The following is a 12,716-nucleotide window of genomic DNA, read 5'->3' on the forward strand; positions in this document are numbered from 1 at the left end:
GAGTATTAGCATAGGGTACAGCACTGCACAGACTAGGACACACTTTCACAGAGTCTCCCAAGATTCCATCGTATTTTGAGAGACCCGAACCTGGAACCGTTACAGTTACAAAAAAAGTGTTAAAAAAAAAAAAAAAACACACAAAAAAATATACAATTAAAAAAACAAAAATAGTTGTCATTTTATTGTTCTCTCTATTCTCTCTCTCTATTATTCTGCTCTTTTTTTACTGTATTCTATTCTGCAATGTTTTATTATGTTTTTTATCATGTTTGCTTTTCAGGTATGTAATTTATTTATACTTTACTGTTTACTGTGTTTTATTGTTAACCATTTTTTTGTTTTCAGGTACGCCATTCAGCTGCAGTGCGAATTTATTTATCTTGACAGCAACAGCGTTTGCTCCCACGATACATAAAGCCGTGACTTCAGCGCTGTAGGTGGTGATTTCACCACCACAGTTAAAAAGAAAAAAAAGAGCATATACGCCGAAGCATGGGGGCAGCAGGGGTGCAGGAGAGATTTGGTCCTAACTTTTGGGGCGGATGCCCCCATGCTTCAGCCTATATTTTTTAGGCCATTCAGCTGCAGCACTGATTTATTTATCTTGACAGCAACAGCGTTTGCTCCCACGATACATAAAGCCGTGACACAGTTAAAAACAAAATGGTGCATGTATGCCCATAATTAGAAGTGGGTGGATGAAGGGAAGTATTCTAATGGTGGGCATACCCACTGTGACAGACCTAGCCGGGAGAGAGACTTTTGGAGGGGACTGAATGCTAGCCTCTTGCCGATCGATTGTGGGCCCTGGCATTTGGGGGAACGGTGCTCTTTGTGAGCTGTATGCCTGAGGACCCCTGAGGTGGTGTTACTTTGGATTCAGGTCCATATCCCCCCAAGAGGATATGGACCTGGGGGCCCTGGATTTGCCATATTAGAAATAGTGGCTGATTCATCATGCTGGGACAAATACTGTTAGGGGATGCTGATGTTAATTCCAGCCACCTGTCTGTCTGTTGCCTGCTAGAATGTGTTTATTGTAAATAAGTCTAGTATGTGATCTAAGAGTCATTAGATCCCCATTGTTCTTTGTGTTAATTAACTCTGCTATTGTGTGAAGAAGAGTTCTGTGTTGATTTGTGATAATGTTGATTGTGTTTTCTGAGCTACAAGACGGCCAGTCTGGCCTAAAGGTCATGACTGAGTCATCTAGGCTGTCTAAAGGGATTAGTTAATTAGCCCATGTTAATTAGGTTTCTGGTCAGAGGTGTATGTTCCGAGTAATATGAGCAGGAGGTATGCACCTCCTCTTTTACTGTATAAAAGAGCCTGTATTCCTTTCAATAAAAGAGATCCCTGTTTGAACTTACATACAGCCTGCCTGGTGTTTGTTCTGAGCTATCACAACTGGATTCGAACGGCACATAGCTGTAGTTCAAATCCCAGAGCATCGGATGACTGAACCATCAGACGTTGCGATCTGCAATCTGATTCAATAGCCGCAGAGGAGTGTCGGGAGAGTGGAACCGAGCGAGCAGGGGCTCGTTACACCCACCGATCAATCTCTTTTTTGATTACAATATATGTCCAACAAGAGCTGGACTTTGAGTGGTTATACCAGAACGATGCCAGCAGGTTTAGGTATTATCTTGGTATCATTCTTTTCAGCCACCTGTCGGCTTTCATGTAAAAGCAATCCTAGCGGCTAATTAGCCTCTAGACTGCTTTTACAAGCAGTGGGAGGGAATGTCGTCCCCCCACCCCACCGTCTTCCATGGTTTTCTCTGGATCTCCTGTCCCAACAGGGAACCTGAGAATGCAGCCTTTGGTTCCGCGAGCTGATCAGAATGGCTCCAATCATCTCTACGGCCTAAGAAACTGTAAGCTGTAAGCATTTCATGACTTAGAATTCGCCGGATGTAAACAGTGCCATTGGGAAAGCATTTTATCACACCGATCTTGGTGTGTGGTCAGATGCTTTGAGAGCAGAAGAGAGATCTAGGGTCTAATAGACCCCAATTTTTCAAAAAAGAGTACCTGTCACTAAATATTGCTATCATAGGGGATATTTACATTCCCTGAGATAACAATAAAAATGATTAAAAAAATGAAAGGAACCGTTTAAAAATAAGATAAAAAAGCAAAAAAAAATAATTAAAAAAATAAATAAAGCACCGCTGTCCCCCCTCCTCTCGTGCAAAGGTAAATACAAGGGTCGGTCTGGTGTCAAATGTATACAGCAATTGCACCATGCATGTGAGGTATCACCGCGAAGGTCAGATCGAGGGCAGTAATTTTAGCAGTAGACCTCCTTTGTAAATCTAAAGTGGTAACCTGTAAAGGCTTTTAAAAATGTATCTAGTTTGTCGCCACTGCACGTTTGTGCGCAATTTTAAAGCATGTCGTGTTTGGTATCCATGTACTCGGCCTAAGATCATCTATATTTTTTCATCAAACATTTGGGCAATATAGTGTGTTTTAGTGCATTAAAAAGTGTGTTTTTTTTTTTTTTAAAAAATGTGTTTGAAAAATCGCTGCGCAAATACTGTGTGAAAAAAATAAACACCCACCATTTTAATCTGTATGGCCTTTGCTTTAAAAAATATATATAATGTTTGGGGGTTCAAAGTAATTTTCTTGCAAAAAAAATTTTTTTTTCATGTAAACAAAAAGTGTCAGAAAGGGCTTTGTCTTCAAGTGGTTAGAAGAGTGGGTGATGTGTGATATAAGCTTCTAAATGTTGTGCATAAAATACCAGGACAGTTCAAACCCCCCCTCCCCCCCCAATTGACCCCATTTTGGAAAGTAGACACCCCAAGCTATTTGCTGAGAGGCATGTCGAGTCCATGGAATATTTTATATTTTGACACAAGTTGCGGGAAAAAGACAAATTTCTCACTACATGATATATTGCTCAAACATGCCATGGGCATATGTGAAATTACACCCCAAAATACATTCTGTTGCTTCTTCTGAGTACAGGGATACCACATGTGTGAGACTTTTTGGGAGCCTAGCCGCGTACGGGACCCCGAAAACCAAGCACCGCCTTCAGGCTTTCTAAGGGTGTAAATTTTTGATTTCACTCCTCACTGCTTATCACAGTTTTGGAGGCTATGGAATGCCCAGATGGCACAAAACCCACCCAAATGACCCCATTTTGGAAAGTAGACTCCCCAAGCTATTTGCTGAGAGGTATGGTGAGTATTTTGCAGACCTCGCTTTTTGTCACAAAGTTTTGAAAAAAGAAAAAAAAATACATTTTTCATCTCTTTCTTCATTTTCAGAAACAAATGACAGCTGAAAAATACTCACCATGCCTCTCAGCAAATAGCTTGGGGTGGATACTTTCCAAAATGGGGTCGTGGGGGGGGGTTGTTTGTGCCATCTTGGCATTTTATGGCCTTCAAAACTGTGATAGGTAGTGAGGAGTGAAATCAAAAATGTACACCCTTTGAAATCCTGAAGGCGGTGCTTGGTTTTCAGGGCCCTATACCCGGCTAGGCTCCCAAAAAGTCCCACACATGTGGTATCCCCGTACTCAGGAGAAACAGCAAAATGTATTTTGGGGTGCAATTGCACATATAACCATGGCATGTGTGAGCAATATATCATTTAGTGACAACTTTTTTTTTTTTTTTTTTGTCATTATTCAATCACTTGGGACAAAAAAATGAAATATTAAATGGGCTCAACATGCCTCTCAGCAATTTTCTTGGGGTGTCTACTTTCCAAAATGGGGTCATTTGGGGGGGGGTTGTACTGCCCTGCCATTTTAGCACCTTAAGAAATGAGATAGGCAGTCATAAACTAAAAGCTGTGTAAATTCCAGAAAATGTACCCTAGTTTGTAGATGCTATAACTTTTGCACAAACCAATAAATATACGCTTATTGACTTTTTTTTTTTTACCAAAGATGTGGCCGAATACATTTTGGCCTAAATGCATGACTAAAATTGAGTTTATTGGATTTTTCTTATAACAAAAAGTAGAAAATATCATCTTTTTTCAAAATTTTCGGTCTTTTTCCGTTTATATCGCAAAAAATAAAAATCGCAGAGGCAATAAAATACCATTAAAAGAAAGCTCTATTTGTGGGAAAAAAGGACGCAAATTTTGTTTGGGTACAACATTGCATGACCGCGCAATTACCAGTTAAAGCAGCGCAGTGCCAAATTGTAAAAGGTCCTCTGGTCTTTAGGCAGCCAAAAGGTCCGGGGCTTAAGTGGTTAAAAAAACAGCTTTAACTCACTGATCCCCGGCTAGCAGCACAGATCCGCTCTCCTTCTCCTTACTGACAGGCTCTGTGTGAGAAGGAGAGCCGATCTCCTCACAAGGGCTCTATATTTACATTACATGATGGCTGGGATTGGACAAGCGCATCGGGATCGCGCGGCCCAGCTTCTTCTGAGAGACATTCAATAATGTCCGCTCAGGACGAAAAGCCCACCCGGCCGTTTATATGCAGTGGCCGGGTGGGAAGAAGTTAAAGTGATACTAAATTCTATTTTTTTTCTTCTTTAAAAATAACAAACATGTTGTACTTACCTGCTCTGTAAAATGGTTTTGCACAAAGCAGCCTGGATCCTTTTCTTCTCGGTCCCTCTTCGATGCTCCTGGCCTCTCCTTCCTAGGAGTGCCCCCACAGCAAACAGCCTGCTATGGGGGCACCCGAGCTGAGCCGCAGCTCAGTGTGTCCATTCAAACACCGAGCCGTGGTTCAGCCCCCCCCCCCCCCCCCTTATTCTCCTGTTTGGCTAACTAACTTAGACAGCAGCGGCGGACCAATAGCGCTGCTGCTGTGTCTCAGCCAATCAGGAGGGAGATTTCCGGACGGCCGAGGTAGGTGTGCACATCGCTGGATAGAGATGAGGTTCAGGTAAATATTAGGGTGGCTGCTGCACACTGAAGGATTTTAGCTTAATGCATACATTAAGCTAAAAACTGAGAGCACTGATCGTGTTTTCCAGCATGCACGTCCAGCTGAACGGCCAGCTTCTGTCAGAACAGACCGACATACACACAGACCAAATGTCGGGGCTTTTTTTTTTTTTTTTTTTTTTTTTTTAAGCAGCTGTTGTCTACCGACTTTCGACCTGTGTGTACACGACTTTATTCTCTGTTAATCTACAAATTTAGGTCTGTTGTTTTTTTTTTTTTAATTTAACCACTTCAGTCCTGGAAGGATTTACCACCTTAATGACCAGGTCATTTTTTGAGAAACGGCACTGCGTCGCTTAAACTGACAGTTGTGCGACGTTGTACCCAAACAAAATTATGTTCTTTTTTTCCCCACAAATAGAGCTTTCTTTTGGTAGTATTTGATCACCTCTGCGCGTTTTTTTGTTTTTTTTTTTTTTTGTTTTTATTTTGCGCTATAAACCAAAAAAGAGCCACAATTTTGGAAAAGAAAAAACGATTTTTTTACTTTTTGCTATAATATCCAAAAAAAGTAAAACAAATTTCTTCATCAGTTTAGGCCAGTATGTATTCTACATATTTTTGGTAAAAAAAATCGCAATAAGCGTTTATTGGTTTGTTCAAAAGTTATAGCGTCTACAAAATGGGGGGAAAATTTATGGCATTTTTATTTTTTTTAATTTTTTTTTTTACTAGAAATGGCAGTTATCAGCGATTTTTAGCTGGACTGCGACATTGCAGCGGACAGATCTGACACTTTTGGGACCAGTGACATTTATACAGCGATCAGTGCTATAAAAATTCACTGATTACTGTATAAATGACACTGGAAGGAAAGGGGTTAACACTAGGACGATTAAGGTGTTAAGTGTTCCCTAGGGGAGGTGTTTCGATCTGTGGGGGCAGTGGACTGACTGGGAGAAAGAGATCGCTGTTCCTGATCACTAGGAACAAACGATCTCTACTCCCCTGACAGAACGGGGATCTGTTTTTTTACATTGACAGATCCCCGTTCTGCCTCTCTGTGGAACGATTGCGGGTAGCCGGCAGATATCGTGGCTGCTGGCGACACGCATTAACGCCGCGGTCGGCCGCTGTATCTATTAACCGACGTACCAGTACGGCAATTCGCGCAATACAGCTGACCTGCCACCGTATATCAGCAGGGGCTGGTCGGCAAGCGGTTTAATTGTATTCTGTTGTGTTATGTTATTTCATTAGCGTCCATTTTTAAAAGGTGTACAGATTCTTTAATGAGTTCAGACTCCTCTTTAAGTGCCAGTTTACGCATGCAGTTCTGTGTGGTGCAAGATTAGCCCATTGAATTTGAATGGGCTGAAACCGCACCACACCAAAAATAGGGCATGCGTTGCTTTTGGAAACTTGCAACCGCATTGCACAGTACTTTTGTACCATGCAATCTGATGTGGGAAAAGGCACTACATTTGGGGTGTCATTAACTTAATATTGACGCCCCCTGTAGATCGCAACTGCAGTGTGTTTTGAACCCGGTGCAGGAAGTGCTCACGGAACACGTGTTTCCTGCACTGCATTCTGGTGTGAATAGATCTTAAAATATTGGATGTGTGAATTAGTAGTTAAAGAATGTTTATTTGCATTCTCGCTGCTTAACCTTTGTCTGATCTGCTGCTGTGTTTTTTGTTTTTTTCATATGCACTAAACATGTAAACTTTTGAATGTTTTAGGTTTACAATACAAACTTTTCTCTGCCATTAAACAAGCAAAGTAACGGAAATTTCAGTGTGATTTTCATGCCTGTTCATTTCAGATGATGCAAATGATATGTGGGAAGATGACGAAGATGAGGATGAAGGTTTGGCAGGACAGCTATTATCAGATATTATATCAAGCAATAAATATGGTAACTGCATTTGTTCTGTAAATTGTTTCCAGAGTCAATCCACGTAGAATCACTTAATGTATTCTAAGTTAGGCCCCATTCACACTTGTGCTACTTGTCACAGGTCGCGCCCCATGTTTCCCAATGATAACCGTTCATATCTGCACGACTTCAAAGTACTTCCTGCACTACTTTGGTCTGACTTTCATGTGATTTGAGGTCCATAGACCTCAATGTAAACCCTTGAAAGTTGCACCTGCATGATATTGATGCAACTTGTGAATGGTGGCAATGAAAAACCCAGTGTGCGGTCCCCCCAATGTATACTAGGCCCTTCTGGTCTGGTATTGAAGGGGGAAAAAAACAGCTTGGGTACCCCCCCAAAAAAAATAAAAATTCTTACCAGACCCTTATCTGAGCATGCAGGTTGGGGGGGGTTTGAGGCAGGATGGGCTCTCTGCCCCCAAAGCACCTTGTCCCAATGCTGATTGGGACCAGGGCCTCTTCCCCACAACCCTAATAAAGACTTGTCAAAAACTTGTGTTGTACCCCATACTACTCACATATGGGGGGGGCTTCCAAATTCTGATAAGCCCCCCGTCTGCAGACCCCCACAACCACCGGTCAGTGTTGTGAAGAAGAAGCCCTTGTGGGGGGGGGGGGGGGGTTGAAGGCACTTTCCTGCCCCCATTTACTGGCCTGCAGGCTCGGATAAGGGTCTGGTATGGATTTTGGGGGGGACCCCACACCAGTTTTTTTTTTTTTTTTTTTTTTTTTTGGGCTGGTGTCTGGTATGCATTGGGGGGCACACCCTATTTTTCATTGCCGGCGTTTTTTTTTTTTTTTGTTTTGTTTTTTTTTTTCATTTAGCTGTCAGTGGGGAATCCAGCTGATGAGTCATTAGTTGTTAAGAGCACGGCGTCTGGCTTCCTGGCCCGCTCCTTAACAACGAGCACAGAATTCGATTTGGGTGATTAATTTTCGACCAATCTGAATTTGAATCATTCTGGACATTTGGCATTTGTTCAGAAATGAAGAAGCCGAATGAAACTAAACACATTTTTCTGTTGTGCCCATATCTAACAACTTTGTGGAGCACAAGCAAAAATCACATTGGTCGTAACAAGGTTGCACCCATCCAAAGTCGTAGAGTAAAGTCGCAATGGAATTTGCATGATTTTTAACTTGCACAAGTGTGAATTAACATTAACAGTAAAGCCTCATAAGTTCCTTTTTGGTTGTGGCAAAATTATCCTGTATATGTGTACTGACAAAATGCTACAGAAAAAGAATTTAGATAGTGAATGTATATTACCATAGTATTTCTTCCAACATTTGAAAACCACAAAATGCATTAACGGACAAACTCCTAACTCCTTGAATGCAGTTTCTTACCACGTTATTTTTCTTTTTTTGTTTACATTTTTTGGCAGATGATGATTATTATGAAGATGATGAGGAAGATGACCCAGATGTCCTCAAAGACCCATTGTACCAAATAGATTTACAGGTAAAACTTTGCAGATGGATTTATAGAAATTAGCCTAGGAGAACATCTGATGTGTTTTTTATTTTGTATTTTTTTTTTTTTTTTTTTTTTTTTAGAAATAAACATTTTTCACAATCCTAATTCCCCATGTTGGTTACACTGGGCATAGTTTGTTTACTATGGCCCTACACAGTACTACACATTATGTACAGTTTTGGCACATTCATGTAGATAACCCTAGCACATATGGTTAGAAGAAAACTGCAAGCTAGATTATTAGAACATTTCTGCTGATGTGATACTGTTCTTTGCTGAAACATCGGCCATAACTCAGAACAGCATTGATAGATTTGAATGGGAACGCGTACGGTGAATAAAGATTGCACTGTTCTGTAAATCAAGGGCCTAAAAGGAAGAATGGTGACTGTCAGTGTCTGTTTTCTGCCTACATAGTATAGCATGCAAAGTGCAGGGCTTTAACAGAGGACAGATGACCTGTGACATGAAAGGGGTAATCCTGGCCATACTGTGGTTCAAAGTACTTTTATATAATGCATCATAAGGTTAAAAAAAAGTGGGGGTTGCAATCACTTTAAATGTTCCATAATGGCCTCAAAGGATATAAATCTTTTGTGTGTACCAAATGCCTTTGCAAACCCATATAATACATTTTAAAAGTAGAAGTGATATCACTGTGCTGCATATGGCCAGTGCAGAAACTGAGCTGTGGAAGGGATCTGTCAGGCCCACCCATTACAGGCTGAATTACTGCATAGATCTGTAAGAAGTACACAAAGATTCAAGCAAGAGTACACATTCAGTACGGACTTGTTATGTACCTTGCCACGGCAAGGCCTGGCGGAAGTGGGGACAGGGTACCTTTTAAAAACAGGTACCCGCTCCCCCCCAAAAGGTGCTTTATGTGGCACGGGGGGGGGGGGGGGGGGGGACGACAGATAAGCGGAAGTTACACTTTTGGGTCGAACGCTGCTTTAAAGTGAAAAGCTCTTTTAGTACACAGCTGACTCATTTAAATTTTTCTTCATTTTATAGACATATCTGACAGAGTTTCTGCAGCAGTTTTCCCAACAGCCATGTTTTTCTGCATTCTCTGAACATTTAAATGCCAACGACCGTCGAATCCTTCAATCAATTGGCATATGAGGATACTGGACTAAAGTATAATGAAATAATTCATTCTGTGAAGTTGCAGCCCAGCACCAGGTTTAACCTAGGACTTAAAAGGACTTGCTGGTTGTATTTTTTGACAGACTGACCCCAGTGATGATTGACAAGATCGGTTTTCCATTGACTTTACTTGGGGCATAATTTCACTCCATTGCCATTCATCAGTATTTGATCTTGTTGGCATATAGTGAGTGGTACACAGTATGACAGGGGGATGACTGCCATTTGAAAAGCTGTTACACATTCTGCCGTGTAAACTAAACTGATTTTATTCTGAACCCCTAAAAGCTTCAGTCCTCAGCTTTTAGCTGTCTTGGTTTTAGTATATTGGTATTCTAATTCATGTGGGTCATAACCCACTTTCCACACCCCTTCCATGTTCAGACCTTAAAAACACGGTGCCTTGTATGATGATGCAGAGAGTAGTATGCACAATTGTTCAGGGCCAAGTCAACCTCTGCACTATACTGCTGTGTCCTGATCTTATTCCTTCAGGAGTCAAGACTGGGAAAGCACAACTAGCAGAATTATCCAACTGTAGCTGTAGTATTCTAGTGCTGCTAATTTAATTAACATGATGCCCGAAAGGGCATATAGATAAAGAAATCTGGGTGTAAAGGAGAGCCATGTAAACCTCATCTTGAAACCTGCTGAGGAACGTGCATTTATGCTGTTAGGATGTTTTTATAGATACAAATCTATTCACCAGTGCATCCAATATTATGAACAGTATTTGAGACAACGCATAGTCAGAGTTAATGTAAGACTATGCTTAGACATTGATTTGAGTTTCGGCCTATACCACTGCTGGAAAAACACATTCCTGAGGATTATCTGGTCAGATCTGCTGTGGAAAACTTTCAGAACCATCAGGTTCAGAAAAATGTACAATCAAAATGAATGAAGGAACCATTAGGAGGTCCTACTAATAATGAAATATCCAAGCCTCAACTCTAACTTGAACTTTCACTCATAACATGGACGATTTTGAAGACCTCTAGTGTGGAGTTTTTTTTTCTTATCTTTTGCAAAAAGACTCTAATAGAAGTCAATTAAGAAAAATAAAATATGTGAATTTATAGCACATCAATTTCAAGACATGGTATTGTGTTGTCTGAGCTAACAGCTTTCAGTAAGAGTTGTCTCAAAGCCAGTTACATTCAAATCCCTCTTGCCTTTGAAACAAACCCCAATGTCAGATCTATGGTGTAGTCACTGAACAGGAAAAGTGTGTGTGTGTGTGTATGTAAATATATACACACACTATAGTGTGTGTGTGTGTGTATATATATATATACATACACACACACACACACACACACACCCTTTAAGAAGCCGCTTGCAGGCGTGCTGCGATCTCGGTGAGTGTGATCGCGGGTCCTGCGGACACTATGTCCGCTGGGATACCCATGATTGTCTCACGGAGAGGAAGAACGGGGAAATGCTGATGTAAACATGCATTTCCCCGTTCTGCCTAGTGACACTGATCACAGCTCCCTGTAATTGGGAGCGGCGATCAGTGTCATGTCACACATAGCCCATCCCCCCACAGTTAGTCACTCCCTAGGACACACTTAACCGTTACAGCGCCCCCTAGTGGTTAATCCCTTCACTGCCAGTCACATTTACACAGTAATCAATGCATTTTTAATCTCACCGATCGCTGTATAGAGATATATATCTATATATATATGTGTGTGTGTGTGTGTGTGTGTGTGTGTGTATATATATATATATATATATATATATATATATATATATATATATATATATATATATATATGTGTATGTGTATATATATATATATATATATATATATATATATATATATATATATATATGTATATATGAGAGAGATCCTTCAAAAAGTATTCATAACCCTTGAAATTTTCCAAATTTTTTTTGTCACGTTACAACCAGAGATGTAAATGTATTTTATTGTGATTTTTTTTTTTTTTTTTTGTGATAAAATCAACACAAAATGGCACATAATTGTGAAGTGGAAAGAAAATGGTTTTCAGTTTTTTTTTTTTTTTTTTAACAAATAAATAACTGTAAAGTGTGGCATGCATTTGAATTCACTCCCTTTACTCTGATACCCCTAACTAAAATCTAGTGGAACCAATTCCCTTCGAAAGTCACCTTATTGGTAAATCGAGTCCACCTGTGTATTGTTTAATCTCAGTATAAATAGCAGTATCTCAGCTGTTCTGTGAAGCCCTCAGAGGTTTGTTAGAGAACCTTAGTGGACAGCAGCATCATGAAGGCTAAGGAACACACCAGACAGGTCAGAGATAAAGTTGTGGAGAAGTTTAAAGCAGGGTTAGGTTATAAAAACAAAAATATACCAAGCTTTGAACATCTTTCAACATCTTTGAACATGGAGCATTGTTCAAGCCATCATCCGAAAATGGAAAGAGTATGGCACGACTGCAAACCTACCAAGACATAGCCGTCCACCTAAACTGACAGGCCAGGCAAGGAGAGCATTAATCAGAGAAGCAGCCAAGAGACCCATGGTAACTCTGGAGGAGCTGCAGAGATCCACAGCTCAGGTGAGAGAATGTCCACAGGACAACTATTAGTCGTGCAGTCCACAAATCTGGCCTTTATGGAAGAGTGGCAAGAAGAAAGTCATTGTTGAAAGAATGCCATAAGTCCAGTTTACAAGAATCAATGTGGGGGCCACAGCAAACGTGTGGCAGAAAACTAACACTTCACATCACCCTGAATACACCATCCCCACCGTGAAATATGGTGGTGGCAGCATCATGTTGTGAGGATGCTTTTCTTCAGCAGGGACAGGGAAGCTGGTCCGAGTTGATGGGAAGATGGCTTGAACCAAATACAGGGCAATCTTAGATGAAAACCTGTTATGCCCTGTATGCACGGTCGGATTTTCCGATGGAAAAAGTGCGATCGGATTGTGTTGTCAGAAATTCCGATTGTGTGTGGGCTCTATCAGACTTTTTCCGTCGGAATTTCAGACACACAAAGTTTGAGAGCAGGATATAAAATTTTCCAACCAGAAAATACGATCTTTTAAATTCCGATCGTGTGTACACAAATCCGACGCACAAAGTGCCACGCATGCTCAGAATAAATTAAGAGACGAAAGCTATTGGCTACTGCCCCGTTTAAAGTCCCGACGTACGTGTTTTACGTCACCGCGTTCAGAATGATCAGATTTTCCGACAACGTGCGACTGTGTGTATGCAAGACAAGTTTGGCCCAAAATCCGTCTGAAAAAATCCG

General features: G+C 40.9%; 1 protein-coding gene across 1 annotated transcript in view; it reads left to right on the plus strand.

The window, feature by feature from the left end:
• IPO9 (importin 9) overlaps positions 1–10,559 on the plus strand; it is a 98,791-nt gene extending 88,232 nt beyond the window's left edge. The window contains exons 22-24 of the mRNA XM_073616075.1: positions 6,713–6,805; positions 8,218–8,294; positions 9,327–10,559. Of these exons, the coding sequence (XP_073472176.1) occupies positions 6,713–6,805; positions 8,218–8,294; positions 9,327–9,437 (281 nt within the window). The 3' untranslated portion in view covers positions 9,438–10,559. The remainder of the gene's footprint in view (positions 1–6,712; positions 6,806–8,217; positions 8,295–9,326) is intronic.
• Positions 10,560–12,716: the final 2,157 nt, after the last annotated feature.

The sequence above is a fragment of the Aquarana catesbeiana genome, linkage group LG02 (genome assembly GCF_042186555.1).
Source record: "Aquarana catesbeiana isolate 2022-GZ linkage group LG02, ASM4218655v1, whole genome shotgun sequence".
Lineage (NCBI taxonomy): Eukaryota > Metazoa > Chordata > Amphibia > Anura > Ranidae > Aquarana > Aquarana catesbeiana.